At 41.7% G+C, this 16,338-nt stretch overlaps 2 protein-coding genes across 2 annotated transcripts in view; one reads left to right on the top strand and one right to left on the bottom strand.

Annotated features, from left to right (window-relative positions):
• The window catches only part of LOC131986515 (serine/threonine-protein kinase TAO1-like), a 29,701-nt gene extending 20,775 nt beyond the window's left edge, over window positions 1–8,926 (top strand). Inside the window, exons 16-21 of the mRNA XM_059351511.1 lie at window positions 351–434; window positions 995–1,114; window positions 1,195–1,434; window positions 1,517–1,729; window positions 3,013–3,195; window positions 3,872–8,926. Of these exons, the coding sequence (XP_059207494.1) occupies window positions 351–434; window positions 995–1,114; window positions 1,195–1,434; window positions 1,517–1,729; window positions 3,013–3,195; window positions 3,872–4,402 (1,371 nt within the window). The 3' untranslated portion in view covers window positions 4,403–8,926. The remainder of the gene's footprint in view (window positions 1–350; window positions 435–994; window positions 1,115–1,194; window positions 1,435–1,516; window positions 1,730–3,012; window positions 3,196–3,871) is intronic.
• Window positions 8,927–10,385: 1,459 nt separating this feature from the next.
• Window positions 10,386–16,097, bottom strand: LOC131986517 (protein ABHD15). The gene is made up of 3 exons (XM_059351513.1): window positions 15,205–16,097; window positions 13,607–13,836; window positions 10,386–11,755 (listed from the first exon to the last, which is right to left on the bottom strand). The coding sequence occupies exons 1-3, from the start codon at window positions 15,916–15,918 to the stop codon at window positions 11,023–11,025; spliced, it is 1,677 nt and encodes a 558-aa protein (XP_059207496.1). The 5' UTR covers window positions 15,919–16,097; the 3' UTR covers window positions 10,386–11,022.
• Window positions 16,098–16,338: the final 241 nt, after the last annotated feature.

The following is a 16,338-nucleotide window of genomic DNA, read 5'->3' as shown; positions in this document are numbered from 1 at the left end:
GGTTAGTGCAAATATTGTTTGTTTGTTTTTTAAATTTAATAAAAGAGACCTAGGGAATAAAATATTTTGATTTATTATATGATTGAATAGATTTGGTTAGTTTTTGAGGTGTAAAAGTGGTGTCATTTTTATGTTGTTTTTTTTTGAAGAAAACATGACTCTCAAACTGGCTGGTTGGTTGTGAGGTCAGAGGTTTAATTGGACTGTTTCTATAAAATGAATAAGAGAAAAATGCAAGAGAAAACTGTATGAGTGCTCATCCCGTGCTGACAAACTGTAATATCGATGAAGCACAGTTATGTTAATGCCCTGACATACTGAAGGCAAACAAACTAACACCTGTGTGGCAGGAACTGAGCGAGAACCAGTCGACTCCGAAGAAGGAGAAGCAGGAGTGGCTGTCCAAGCAGAAGGAGAACATCCAGCACTTTCAGGTCAGGATCTCTCAAACAATATGAACTATCAGCAAGCCTAAGACAAATGATGTTTTAAACACATGCCTGTAGGTCTGTAGAACCTGTGACCTTGACCCATTTAAGCTGGAAAAGCATTACCACATTTCTACCATTAAAACCGGGGGGCGCTGTTGCGTTATTCTACCATTAAAGCCGGGAAAGCGGATAGTCTTTTTTCTAGTATTTGTAGGTTTTTCCACCTATTTTCGGTCTCTTGGCCAATGAAATGCATCAGAATACATGTGGGAGTGTCGCAATGCAACAGGTTGATTTTAAAAAAATACTTTATTGAAGGTTTGGACAAATAAACTCAACTTCTCATAAAATCCACAGGTATAAGCTCTCAAATACTTTTTTAATTTCATTTCTATCTGCTACAGAGGCTGAAAAATCTATAATTTAGAAGGCGTTGACACTTCTGTTGAATTTCCAGTACAACTTCAGGTTTTAGGGGGTTATTTTAAAATCGCCCATAGGTTTTACAGGCATTTTTTCCAGGCGTTTTAGGCTTAAATGGGTTAATAAAACTTGATTTGCAGGCAGAGGAGGAGGCCAACCTGCTGAGGAGACAGAGGCAGTATCTGGAGCTTGAATGTCGCCGGTTCAAACGCAGGATCCTCATCGCTAGACACAACGTGGAGCAGGATCTGGCCAGAGAGGTACTTCAGCACACAGAGAGAGAACCAGCCACAAGCAGCTACAGTAATGATTTCTGATTGCATAATTTTCTTTTTCTCAGGAGTTGAACAAGCGGCAGACCCAGAAGGACCTTGAGCACGCCATGCTGCTCCGACATCACGAGTCGATGCAGGAGCTGGAGTTCAGGCACCTGGGGACCATCCAGAGGGCGCGGGCCGAGCTCATCCGGACCCAGCACCAGACGGAGCTCACCAACCAGCTGGAGTACAACAAGAGGAGGGAGAGGGAGCTGCGGCGCAAACACGTCATGGAGGTCCGGCAGCAGCCCAAGAGCCTCAAGGTACCTACTCTTAGGGAGGGTTTTTTTTGTTTTCTCAATGGGCTGTTTCCTTCTTCATATCTCTTCCTTCTGTCTCCTTCAGTCTAAGGAGCTTCAGATTAAGAAGCAATTTCAGGAGACCTGTAAGACTCAGACCAGGCAGTACAAGGCCCTGAGGAACCACCTGCTGGAGACCACGCCCAAGTCCGACCACAAGGCCGTGCTCAAGAGGCTGAAGGAGGAGCAGACCAGGAAGCTGGCCATCCTGGCTGAGCAGTACGACCACTCCATCAACGAGATGCTCTCCACGCAGGCTGTGAGTACCTGAAGGGAAGACCTGAACAGTTCGGGAATTTTATTTTAGAAATATCTTATTTAAGAAAATGTAAAGATTAGGCCAGGAGCCAGGTCCAGGGATTTTACGCTGCCTTTTTTCACTTTTATGTCCTGTTCGCCTATATTGATTAATTGATGATGTAAAAGTCAACAAAAACACTAAAAATAAGATGAAATAAAAGTGAAATGTAAAGAATTATATGAAAGGAAAAAAAAGGAGAAAAGAAAACGGGAACAGGTCAAACCTGTACATGGAACAGCTCAGTTGTTCATTTCTCTTGGAGTAGGAAGAAGTATACACTTATAAATTCCTACCCCTTCTCCTCTGCTTATTATATTATTATTAATAATATTACTGATATTATTATAAATTATAGACTATCCTTATATATATCTTTTGTATTTAAATATCTTACCTTGGTATGTTCACAAGTTGATAACAAGCCCCCTCAACTCGGGCTGTAAAATTATGATATATGACGTGATATGGGCCTTAAGAATCCATAGTCTGGAAACCGGTGGAATCTGTCAACCTTTTTTTTTTATTTGCTCTGGCAGATCAGTCTAGTCGCTCTTCCACTCAGCCAAATTTCCACGTGGACCCTGACGGGCCAATCACAGCAGTTTATCTCATATGAATACAGGACATATGATAGGATGCAACTCACTGTCAAACTAAGCAGTGCTCAACAAATGTAATTCAAGATTCTGTTACTGTTCTATTTCACTCCTCCAAATTTTTTTTTTAGAAACACATTTAACTGATGTTTAGCTGTAATTTCAGAAATTTTGTGACCGTACCTCCATGTTTTTCCTGCTTGAAAATTTACCAAATACTGCCCCAGTCAGCGCTATGTCACCTGCTTCGTTGCTCTGATTGGAAGTCTTTTCTATAACTGTTAGTTTCGAGACTAATAAACTATTGTGAACATTTGCAAAATTTAATGCCTATTTTATATGGCAAAATGTGTTATATTGACCAACATGTTCGGCAGGCACATGTCTTCATCAGTGCATGATTGTTCAAAACACAGCAGGATTATTGAATCCAGTGTCTCCGTCAGTTACAACAGAAATATTTCCGAAAGCCATAAAAACAGACGTCTAAGTATGTAAAATATACAGTTTTTCACCATTGCTCTAAAAACAAAGTTCATGCTGCTGACAAAGAACAACTTCCTATCTCCTTCTCTGTCTGTCTGTCTGTCTGTCTGTCTGTCTGTGTCTCTCTGCCTTTCTCTCTCTCCTCTCACCCGTCCTCAGCTTCGGTTGGATGAGGCTCAGGAGGGCGAGTGTCAGGTTCTGAGGATGCAGCTGCAGCAGGAGCTGGAGCTGCTCAACGCGTACCAGAGCAAGATCAAGATGCAAACAGATGCTCAGCACGACAAGGAGAGGAGGGAGCTGGAGCAGAGGGTGTCTCTGCGCAGGGCACTGCTGGAGCAGAAGGTGTGGAAGGACTCTGACTCTTTTCTGCCTGTATATACAATTTAAAAAATGCTAACATTGCCATGTTGGTATATTTTTTTTCAGCATCACCTCACCTATATGACCTTTATAATTTTTTTTCCTTAGAATTTCTGGATCAACATTTTGAACCCAAAAAAACATAAAAACATAAATTCTGAAAATTACATTTTTTTACTTTCAGAACACAATCGTGCTCAGTGAAGAATTTTAAACCTTGGTTACATATATAACATTTAAGGGGTAAAATGAGGAGAACATCTAGTTCTATATTTTTATACTCAATATATTTGACCTTATCTCCGGTTTTACTTGACCTATCATCATCATCAAACAGAAACTGGCAAGGAGTTTGAAGCCAGAACTTTAGAGGGAAGCTGATGGCAGAAAACATGCTGCTTTTTACAGCATGACGTCATCAAAAGTCTGCAGACTCCAGAGGGTTTCAGAGCAGCTGCACAATCTATATTTTATATCTAATTATGGCAGGTTTTTTTTTATTCCAGGGATTATTCTTCTATTTTCTAGTAATATGAAGAGTGTACTTTTTGTTGGTTAAATTTTAAAGAAGTCTTTTCAAAGCAGACAAACTTTGTTTTGTGCACCATCACACAGTTTGTATTTTGAACTCATGTGTTCACCGTTTTTCTCTCCGCAGATCGAAGAGGAAATGCTGGCGCTGCAGAACGAGCGCCTGGAGAGAATCCGCTCTCTGCTGGAGCGTCAGGCCCGAGAGATCGAGGCTTTCGACTCTGAGTCGATGCGGCTGGGCTTCAGCAACATGGTCCTCACTAACCTGGCTCCCGACTCCCAGGGAGGCTGGGGTGGGGGAGGAGGAGGCAGTGGTGGCCAGGGGGCTCAGGGGGGAGGCCACTGGCCCGGAGGAGGTGGAGGAGGTGGAGGAGGCGGCGGCGTTGGCGGTGGCCACCACAGTCATCACCACCAGGGCGGCTCCAGCTCGCAGCAGCCCTGGGGTCACCCCATGCTGGCTGGGGGCCCGCCACCCTGGAGCCTCCACCACCCCGGGGGAGGGAATCAGAGGGGGATCGCGGGAGGTGCAGGAGGGGTGAGGAACAGCCCGCAAGCTATGAGGAGGACGTCATCAGGGGGGAGAAATGAACAGGGCATGAGCAGGAGCGCCAGCATCACCTCTCAGATCTCCAACGGATCACACCTGTCATACACCTAGAACACAAACACACACACATGATAATTGTCTTAAAGTGTGCACCGATGTGACGCTACACACCATGCATGCACCATACACACTTCACACACACACAGCTCACAGTACTGAGTTCCTGTCCCGTCAGTGTCCAACCCGCCGTGGTCTGTGGAAACCTCTTGAAACTGATCCAACATGGCTGCAACCATTTACAGTTTGCCACAGTGCAATAGTGTTGCTTTTACTGTAGCCTGCAGGGCTATTTTTATGTGTTTTTGCCATGTTAGTCTCTGTTGCCATAGACTCAAAGTAGAAATATTCATATTATCTGCCGTGGAGTTTGTTATCACAAGTTTGTTTGCAGTGTGCTGTTTTATACTAAATCTGAAACTTTCAGATGTTGTCGTAGCACAATATGGTGCATTCAGTGTGCAATTTTTTAGAATAAAGTTTAGAAATGTGTTTCCTGGAGACTGAAGCACATTTAAGACATTTTACTGAAAGAAAGTTGAATGAGATTGTTGTAAATGTGCAGTTACAGACGAATGTGGAAGAAAGTAGGTAATGTAGTTTCTGACTTAAAGGTGCAGTCTGCGATTCTCGTCTAATAATCTAAAAACACTTTTATCAAATTCAGCAAATATCTCCTCACAACTTGCATTCTATGTGCAGCTGACAAACAGGGTTTCTGTTTGAAAAAAAAAAAATTGGTACCAGTCCACTTGTTTGGTAGGACTTCAATATCTGTGTTTATTGAGCTTAAGAGCAATAAATAGACTAGATGTATACTGTTTGACAGCGTCCAAGCATGTAGATTTATGATTTTTTTTTTTATTGAAAAGTAGTTTACTTTTGCTCATTTTATTCCAAATAACATAAGTAATGCCAGCAGACTCATGCATTATTATGTATATTTCAAAAATAAATATATAAATATTTAGCAGTGTTAACGCAACAAAAAAGTCATAACCACAAAGCTTGAAAACTAGATTATGTCTGTTTCAAGTCCGATCTTTTGCCGACATCAGGCCGATCCAGTTTACAGTTGCGCCGGAAGCAGGGACACCATCCCTCCCCACAGGAGAGAGGGAGAATCTAGGCTGCCTGTACGGCTCGTAACAGCGACGTATGCAGCTGCAGACTTGAAATTGAATAAATTCCATTCAATATAACCCTTTTCTTACATAAATAAATAGAATTAATAACCATAACCTGCTGCTGTCTTTTATAATTTTACTTCCTCATGCTTGCAGCAGTGAACGTTAAGTCGTTACCGGATAATGGAAACCCAGTGTTCATGCACAGCCCTGACTGTAAATGTAAAACAAAGTAGCTTAGACTGAGCCACACAACACTATTCTCTCCCTCTTCCTCGCCAAAACTGAACGATACACTTTGATATTAATAAAAAAGCTAATAAGATATTATTACCTCGCCAACTTGGTATAAAAATCATCTACTTTGAAGTTCAAATATTAACCCTCTTTCTTCAGAGTCACTGACACCGCCTTTAAGACCAGTGATCAGTCCAGAAGGAACATGAAAAAAGAGAAAACGAAGGTTGTTGTAAGTAAGAACAACAGGATGTGTACAACGTGTCACGAAGAGCTAAAATGAAGAGAGATCTTTGCAGAGTTTTAGAGTGCAGAGTAGTTTGGAGTTGTTGCAGAGCTGCCAAAGGTGACGGTTCAGAAAGTCATTAGAACTATTCATGCCAACATACTGTGATGTATTTAATGAGATTGTGCCAGAGAAGTTAAAGGAGGGGATTCAGGTGATATGCAGCCAACCAGACTGGAGGAGAAGTTTCTTGGGTTTCCACAGACCTGTCTGAGCCCACTCTTCACTCTCGCCTGCACGGTGGACGGCCAGTCGCCTCATTAGTCCACAGCCCTCATGACAGGTTGAGTTTTCAGCTGCACCTACTTGAATACTATAAAATTTCACGTGTTTTGCGTGGTTAAATGAAACTTCCTCTGATAAATTTGAACCTTGCCTGTTGGTCTACCTCAAGAACACTCGAGCAGAGCTTCACCGCAGCGTCGTGACTTGACAATGACTTGCACTTTGGCACAGGCCTTCACACTAACAATCAGATTTACACACGCGTACACACACAGCACCAGTCAAAAGTTTGGACACACCTTGTCATTCAATAGTTTTTCTTTATTTTTATTATTTTCAACATTGTAGATTAATACTGAAGACATCAAAACTATGAAAGAACACAACAAAAAAGTGATAAACAAACCACAATATGTTCTTCTGTTCTTCTCTCAGCAGCTTCATGAGCTGCTCATCTGGATGGTTTTCAGTTGCAGCTTGTCAATAATTTGTGGAGTTCCTTGCCTTCTTAATGTGTTTGAGAGCATCAGAGCAAAAGGAAGAATCTGAAATATAAAACATTCTGGTTTGTTTAACATGTTTTTTTTATTCACTACATAATTACATGTGTTCCATCAGAGTTTTGATGTCTTTAATAATTATAAAAATAAAGAAAAAACATTGAATGAGAAGGTATGTCCAAACGTTTGACTGGTATTCTAGCTTGATAGATTTTTATTCCCCAAACAGTGGAACAGTTTGTCCCTTTGCACACAGGAGGATGTTGGGACACAAAATGAAAGAAAAAAAAAATAGTGCACTTAGCTGATTTGGCTGTAAATGAGCAACAATATCCATCTCAGTTGCTTAAAAAAAAGTATTTTTAATATATATTTAAAAAAAGATAAGAGGCTGGAGTGTACGTGAAAGAACAGGGAGCATAAACAAGGAGCTTCACTTGCTGTGATGGCTGAATGTCTCGTTGGGTTGATGGGCGGTGATGCTGTGATCTCCGCTGCCATGCCCCTGCACCCTTCCCCTGGCCTGACGTCCTGCTCTGTCTCACCCCTCCTCCCCCCCGCCGGGTGTCATTTTCTCACCACCGACCTCCCTGATTCCCTCCACCTTCCGCTCCCTCCCCTCCTGAGCCTGGTGTAGGCCTTCAACCCCTCTCTGATCCACTCGAATAGAGCTCTTTAAGTGAAAGAAAAGAAGAAAAAAACATGTATTATTATATAGATCTATAAAAAAAGAAAGAGATAAAGGTGGAAGTCTTATTGTGAAATGAGAATGAGATTATGCATTATGATTTAAGAGGTGGAATGTACAGGAAACCTGTTAATATTGTATATTTTGAATTTGAAAATATGGAAATTTAATTGACGAATCAAAGACAAACTAACTAGTTGTGATGCGGACACAGTGACGTGTTTTGTTTTTTTGATTGTTTTTTAGACCGACGGGCGGAGTTCAAACGAACGCTGGGGTTTTCAGTCTTACATGCAGCTGAGAGTTTAGAAACTTGTTACAGATATTCTGTCGTGAATGAGAACAACACAACTCAAGGTCAGATCGCTTCAAGTAACATTTTGTTTAATGTTGAATGAGGATGATTTTGCACATTATTTGAAATCTAGTTAGGTGTAGCCTAAACGGCTATATTTTACTGACATTATGATACCCGATATAGAAGAAACAACCTGTTTATTTAGGTTTTCATGGTTATTAGAAGACCGAGTCTAAAGTCAATTTTATAATAACAGGAAAAAAATAAAAGATGTGTAAAATAAAAGTAAAAAGTTGAATCTTACATTATTTGGCTGCATAAACAATACCTAGTGAACTCCACAACATCAATTATTGCACAAGAAGCTGAAAATATATCTATTGTTTGGTATCTAGGTGTTGCGGGGTCCACAGATTTAATAATTTGGACTAAATACACAAAGCATTTTCACACTGCACTTAAATATTGCCTTTTTTTTTTTTTTAAGAAATCTTACCACCCTGCACTCAAGATTTATAATCCTGTTGTTTTACTTGGCTCAATTCTGAAAACAGTTTTAAAAAAAGAAAAATCGTCACATGGCATTCCCACTTTTCTCTTTAGCCAGTATGCCCAACCTCTTTTATCAGCCCCTTTTGTTTCAGCTCTGTAGTTTTATTTCTTTTTATTTTACCAGATGTTGTCTGCAGAGGGCCAAACGACGGCAGATTTTTAGACCTTCTCTTGTGTTAACAATTACTCCCAGGTGTTGTTGCGAGGCAGTCTAGCTTTAGACCTTGGTCACTCTGAACTGGATCAGTTGCACTGATTGCACAAGTGATTGACCAGATTATAGAGTCTACTGTGATCCCCCTGACGGAGGGCTGCCATTGGCTGAAAGTGTGCAGGGAGGCAGGGTCACGTCTCTGTACAGTCTGTTTATCAGTATTCCCTTTATCTCTCCTGTCATTTTGGTGGATCTTGCTGTTTTATTCTCCGTAGTCCAGAGACCTGTATTAAACTGTATTAAATTGTATAGATTGTGCAAAAGCTGAATGTTGCATAGCAGAAGAGTAAAGCTATTCCTCACAAATGACAAAGTGATTTAAAAATGTATAAAATAAATTGAGAAACAAAGTTTAGGGGATAAATGTAATATTTTGTTTGTAATTACTATTTTTTGTTGGAAGAGGGCTACTGGATAAAGAATCATCTGTAATAAAGTAATTTTAATATTTCTTTGTCCCACTGTGTTTTTGTTTGTGAGGAGCACGGAAAATAGATTTTATGCTTAAAAAAATGTTTAACTTAAAAGGCGCTGTGTGGAGCAAGTTACATGAATTAGTCTTTTTTTTGCAACTGTTTCAACGGATTTTAAAGTAGCTTAAAAAGTGAGACATTCCTCAACTTTCTTGGTAGCCTTTAACTGCTTTAGGACTGATTTGGTTGGAAAGACTATGGTTTTGACATCCAAAGGATGTGAAGTATATGGATAAACCTGAGTGCCTTGTCTTTCTTAAGCTTAGAAATGGAGTCCACTAATGTCAACAAATGACAAAATATAGGTTTTTATCAAGTGGAGCCTGTCAGGCCAAACAGGAATGTGACTGACATTGAGGGGGAAACTCATGGATTTATTAAGAGAATTTTGTTGGAGGCTGGATCGCGTTTCCTATTAAAGTTGCTCAGTGGTGCATGAAACTTTGTGTATAAAATGACCAGGGTCTTCCATATCTATGAGCCTTCTGCCAGCCGAGCCGCATATTTATAGTGTTAGTGTCTAGTGTTTAGTACAGAATGAATACAATTTTAACATTGAAACAAGTCATAACACTAAAAAAAATGTATCCACCAAATTAGATACCTCTCTTTCCCAATGGGTCCTCATGGACCCAAATGACAACTTGATAGTGTAATTCCACCATTTGGGCACTACGAAGGTTGGCTTCAAAAAGCCCAGTGTTCTCCCCAGCCCTGGAAAATTAGGGTCAACGTCTCCAAGTCATTTGCTCCCTGAAGTGACCTCTGTTTGGTTATGGGGATCAAAACTGACCTGGACTGACTTGCTGAAACTAACTCATGGATAATAACATAGATGTGTTTGATTTAAGCCAACAAAGAATGATGTAACGATAGAAAGCAAAGGATTGCTTTCTTGTTGTCATTATTAACAAGGATTTTCTGAACACATAACGGCAGTACCTATAAAGTAAATATTGAATTCCTTTACAGGCCTACTGTTTTTCTAGCCTGGGTATACCCATACTGCCTTGCGCGCTCGAATTTCATTTCGAACCTCCAGGCAGTCTGGCAACCAGGGAGGTTTCTTAGCCGTTTTAGGGATCCAATCACAGAACGGGGAGGGACGGCAAAACGATGACGTGTATTACTCAGCAGACGGAAGAATGTAGTTTTCTTACGGATCCAACATGGCTGCAGCAGACGCAAAACTCTCTTTAGCTGTAGATGGTGTTTTAAATAGTTAAGAGCGAAAGTTGAAAGGCGAAAGGTCCCTCAGAGGCTCCGCTGTCCCCCGGCTCGTAGCGAGATCACCGCCGTTACGGGAGCGGGGCTAATAGCGGTAGCGTTACGGTAGCGGGGCTATTAGCTATTAGCCCCGCTACCGTAACGTTGGTGATCTCGCTACGAGCTGGGGGACAGCGGAGCCGCCGAAAGACCAGCAGCAGCTTGTTTATTGCCCATAAAATCAGTGGATGTGTGTGGCTGAATGACATGAGGGGGAATAAAGCGTGAAAATAAATAATCTTGCAGAAAGCGAGAACTGGAGAAGCAAAGCAGCAAGCAACACTCTCTCACAGACACACACGCAACAAACATCCATTTCTGTCGGTCTACTACGTCATCTGGTATAACTGATACGATTGGCTAAGAGCTACCAACAGACGCTTTTGATAGACATTCTAAGCGCCCAATAAACGGCTCTGGAGGATCGTAAACCACGCCTCCTCTACGGAAAAATGAACGGCTGGTTTCCAGACTAATCTCATTTGTGATTAGTCTGGTGTTAGCCAGGCTACTGTTTTTCATGAATGTCTCATGAATTATAATTTAATCTTTAAGTGAAACAGTGCTTCACTTAGATGTGAGTTCAAGTTCAAACTGTTTGTTAAATTTGCAGAGCCTTTTTAAGTCACATCTCCAGATTTTATTTTATTTTTTTCATTTTTAAAGATTTATTGTTAGAATTTCAAACAAGTGAATCCATGTTCTGAGAAGATGTTGTTCTTGTTGGTCTTTACCAAAGGTCTTCTTTCCTCTGATCAATTTGGCTCAGTACAAAATTAAATTTTATTGTCCAAAGATCTGTTCCTGCTCAGCGTGTGTACGACCTCTTCCAGGTGAACTTCCCTTCCTCTGCGTCCACACTGCTCTCTTCAGGCACCGCCAAGGTCTGTCTCTTCATCATGTTGGCTCTCCTCCTGCAAGGCGGAGGCATGTTGCTCGTCCTGTTCCTCAGCCCGGTTGGACTATACTCTCCTAGTGGACCATCCGAGTTCAACCCGTTCTTCTCTCCTTTTAGGAAATCAGCCACAACTCTGAAATACTCCAGGACTACAATATGACTCCAGTTAGCTTCTTCCTCCGCATAATTTTCTGTCATCCCTCCATCTGTCTCTTCTCGTCCCTCCAGAGTGAACCCACAGTGTCCTCCTTGGTCCGTCAGCACCAGAAAAAAATAAGGATTGCTCTGGAAAAGAGGAAGGGGTAAAGTGGAGGCAGGAGGAAGAAGAGGGTCGTCCCGGCTGCGGATACAGAGCACAGGCACGGCCACCTCGTCTGCATCCCTCAGTGGTTCGTTCCTCTCCCAGTAGTTGTCCCAGTCCTCGGCAGGGTACGCCCTCTCGCCCAACGCCCACGCCACAGAGGGAGCCAGGCCCTGCGGGGGAAGAGAGTTTAGTCCAGGATTCAGAGAGCTTATTGGAGGTCTGGCGATGCTCTGATGACGCCGGGACGAAGAGCAGAAGAGAGTTTCTTCAAAGTCTCTGAGGGAGGAACAGCTGAGGGCACGATCCACATCCAGGACTCCTCTGAAGGAAGTTGCGTATCTTGTGACAGCACCATGTAAAGAAAAAGAAACCTTTTTATGGTCATTGTCCATTTTACATTCATGTTGTAACAACCATTTTTGTTTTGCTTTGAACCCCCAAATCAAGTGTGCTGGAGGTATCAGACGTAGAGATGTCTGCCTGCCCTGCAATAGACTGAGCTTGTGGTGCTCAAAACAACCAAAACATATCTTTCCAGGAATCCTGACCCTGTTACTCAAGATATTCAATACTCCTTGTGAGTATTTTTATGTTGGAACTATTGTCTTTGTGCTCTGGTCAGTGGAAAGAAAATAGTTCCCATAGGAAATTGGTCACAACAAGGATGTGGATTATCTTGAGGAACGGGGCCGTGATTTCTGAAAAGAGATGTTTTGGATGCTTTGGAAAGTGTGATAGCTGTATAGTTAGGAAGGAAGGGAAGTCTTTCTTCTCTACCGGGGATCTACCTGAATCTGTAAACGTTATCCAGGAAAGCACAAAAAATCTGACGGAAACATTCTATCCGAAGTTGCTCGCTATTATTGTTTCTTGAAATGATAAGTACAGTATGAAGAAGTGGAAATATACTTCATATGGCAATATTTAATCAATTTGATGCTTTGATGGTTAAAAAATACAATATTTCCCAGATTTAACACGACTTCTGGTATAAACCTTTTGGTGTCATACCTGAATACAGATACAGAGACAGAAAGAAAATAGTTCCTGTATAAAACTGGTCCCAAAGAGACATTGATTCTTAGTTTGCTGGTGTCATCTAGTTTCGTTATATTCAAGGGAAGCCAGACATCTTGTCTAGGGATTTACCAGAATCCGTATACGTTATACTGGAAAACACAAATAATGGAAACCAATATGTTTTTCTTTTCGAAGTTGCTTGTTGCCGTTACTTGAAAATTATGAAAAGTACAGCATGAAATTGTGGGAAAATACTTTTGCGGATTTGAAGAGTTGCATATGAATATCGGATTAGAAAATACAATATTTGCTTGATTTACGTCCATTTATGGTCTTTTATCTGAATACAGAAACAGATCATTTTGTTGGTTCAACAAATGAAGATACAGATAATTACATCTCTTTATATCTCTTATCTCTACAGCTGATATCTCCCAATCTGGGCCACTCCAAACCAAAACACCCGTTCCAAATGTTATCAGACGATTGAACGGATGTTATAAGCGAGCAGGAGTCTGCTCTACCTGCTTGCAGGTTGAGAAGGTTGTTATCTCTCACTGAAATGAAAGAGGTTTCGTTGAGTTAAAAGATCACAGTTTCCATATGATTACACTACAAAACTGCTTCTTTAGGGTTAGGGCAAAAAACGTCCGGGTTAGACGTTATAAAAGATACTTAAAAAGTAAAATAAATGCACGTTAATGTGGGGGTTATTGTGTTACAAAGACAAAGTGAGCACTGGAAGTGACAGGACGTGGATGTTAGCTGCTTAAAATTACTTAAAGAAACATTGTCGACTTTTTTTTATTATACGAGAGACAAACCCTGGTTTCATGGGTGAAAGTTCTGTGTTTTTTTTTTTTTTTACCTCTTGCATGCTCCAACATCAACTTTTATATGCTTTATACTCCGTTTCCTTACTTCCTTCTTCTCTTTCACACGTTGTAACGTCAAATCCATCTTGGCTGGAGGGCGCTGCTAATCAACTCACGTTAATTTATCAACCCATTCGACGACCTACTAGCTTACCAGCAGGTGGAGCAGGCCCTACAAGCTGATAAACCCCATTCAATCGCCTGATAACCTCCAGTTAATCAGGTGCAACAATATCACCACATGTAAGAGGAAAAAAAGTATTTTTTAATTAACTGTTCCTTTAATGTCTCTCACCTACTGAGCTGCAGTTTCCGCTGAAACAGCGTCCCCCACCGGTAAGCTGGAGGCATGGCTGTCTCAAACCACAGCTGTCCCTGCAGTACAGGTGAGATGGCTGCAGCTGCTGTCAGGTATGTACTTGATCCACATTCCCCCAAGTAGGAGAGAAGAGTCCCCGAGCCTGAACCCTCGCTCACTGCGACCAGCGCAGAGGACGGATGACGGCTGTGGACGTAAGTTACAGCCTGAAATATAAGATGTCAAAGAGCTTGTCACTCTAAGGTAAAATAAAGTAATTGCACTAAGTATTTTTGAACAACATCTATAGATAGCATTGTAGCAAAAAGTTTGTATAAACATTTGTTTTCCCCAGAAGATTAATCCGAATAACTTTTCATCTAGCGCCACCATCAGCTCAACATTTCAGTTTCACAAAAGCTCTGCCAAAATACCTTCAAAACTAGGGCTTCTTCATCAGGCTCAGCTCTGTTTGCTCGGTGACATTTTTTTTAGCATGAAGCTCAGCATCACTTTGCTTTAGTAAAGTCTCACAGAGCTGTTTGCATGGCTGCAGATGTTTTATTTGCGAAAATCTGTGTTTGAGTGTTGGATTTGAATAAGGGCTTCAACTAAAATGAAATATCCATTAATCTCTTGATTATTTCTTTATTATTGTTTGCTTTACTCCCTTTTATAGGGAATTAGGGGTAACAGGCTATTTTAAGGGGAAGATATCAGGTCAACAACAGAAGCCACATATAAGTTTACACCATCTGAAAGCTGGAAACCTGAAGAATAATTTGCAGTAACACATGAATAAAATTGGGCTCAATGAATCCGCAAGAGTCTCAGCTTTTCAGTCATACCCGATTTATGCAACTCACAGACTGTTTAGGGACCCCAGGATGCACAAATATTCACATACGATAGGTGAAAATAACATTTTGAGAGTTTATGACAGAAAAAACATTTGGGTTTCCGCCTCAAACTGCATGTTATCAGCACAAAGTGAGCATGTCTGAAAAGAGGCGACTTGTGAGTACACAAAGAACCCATTTTCATTCAGATATCTTGAGGTCAGAGGTGAAGGAACATGGCAGTTTTTCTCTCGCTGAAATTGAGCCTAATTCAGGAGCATTATTTCACCATGGTTGATACCCATTGGAATCCCCAGGTTTTCTTTTTTCATAAGATAATGGTAAGCTTTAAAACTGAGCCCACCTCAGCCTCTGAAAGAAAAAAGTCAAAAGGCCAGCTGTTGAAATTCAAAGATGTCAAACATCCAAAATAGTAATAAATGTTAATAACGATTTCCTTTAAATTGTCTTTTAAAATGCAAATTTTGTCCAACCAAGAGTCAAAAACAGATTTAATTAAAAATGATGTAAATCACAGAAAAGTAGCAAAGCCTCACATTTGAAAAAGTGTGTTCAGAGAAAATAAATTAAATGTTTGGCTTGATAAATCACTAAAAATGATTGATCAAATTTGTTGGCTATTAATTTAACGATTAAATGTTTCAGCTTAAGTTTGTCTCATAAAATAACCAAAACAAAATACCCACATGACATGATATAATAAAAAAAGAGTGTACCGCTTCCATCTTTCTCTACCTGCTCAAGATCCGCTGGGTCTCCAAACTCAGTCAGTCTGGCCGTGGTCAGCGGGCATGCCGCCGTGCCTCGAGCATGGAACACTACCACGTAAAAGCCCTGACACATGGCCTGATGGCACAGCGCCTTCAGGTGGGGGGTCAGCCCTCCCCAGGACTCTGGGACGAGGAGGAGGACAGGAGGTGTCGCAGTGAAGCAGCCAAGCGTCTTCCCCTCCTTCTTCCCCTCCCACCTCTTCCTCCCAAACACCTCGCCCAGTCGTGTACCCACGGCCCAGTCCAGAGCCACCACACCCCCGTCTCTCAGCAGCAGATTGTCTCTGGAGAACTGCAAAGTGTCCTCATGTTGTCCACACAGCAGGCTGGACAGAGTCTGGACATGGGGGTCTCCTCGGGGCCAGGAGGCGAGTCTCGGCCTGGCCAGGGAGCCGCAGTGCCGTAGCAGATATTTGGCCAGCGCTGAGGGTTTACAGATGAGCCTGGGAGACAAAACATCCACAACTGGTGATCTGGCTTCTTTGGTCCATGTTCTTGTATTTCTGTCCAGTGGCAGCTCCAGGATCAGACAGACTAGGACCCAGAGTCTCCAGCCTGCAGCCCTGACAGCCAGCCTGGTCCAACAGCGGACCCTGGGCCAGCGCCGAGCCAGAGATAACAGCAGGAGGAGCAGGGACGGCAGCAAACACAACAAATAATCCCAAACAAATGATGCCATTGTTTGCAATTTAATTTAAAGTTTCCTCAATAACAACAGACCCCCAATACTTTACAAACTCCTGCCTGTTGGTCAATGCACCAGTGTGAAATAATTGCTTTTTCTCCAGTTTGTAAAGAGGATTCTGCAAAAATTCGCAAACTAAAAATCACAAAAAACAGAAGTGGAGTGAAGAATGGCTTGTGTAAATTCTCTCAACTCCTGCTGCTGCTGCTGAACCTCCCCTCCACCCGTTCTCCTCCCTCCATAAATCATTTACTGCACAGGCTCAGATAGAAACTGAGCAAACACAGGCCACATAAATCTGTCCCATTAATGTGAACGTGATTATAGTCTTTGACCTTGGTCCCTGTCAGTTCTCACCCCAGTTCACCTGTGTATGGAAAGCTGTTTGAGCATTTGTTCCATATCCTATACCTA

This window comes from Centropristis striata, chromosome 15 (assembly GCF_030273125.1).
Source record: "Centropristis striata isolate RG_2023a ecotype Rhode Island chromosome 15, C.striata_1.0, whole genome shotgun sequence".
In the NCBI taxonomy this organism is placed as follows: domain Eukaryota; kingdom Metazoa; phylum Chordata; class Actinopteri; order Perciformes; family Serranidae; genus Centropristis; species Centropristis striata.
The sequence above is the reverse complement of the archived record's forward strand: the minus strand, read 5'-3'. Positions and strand labels throughout refer to the sequence as shown.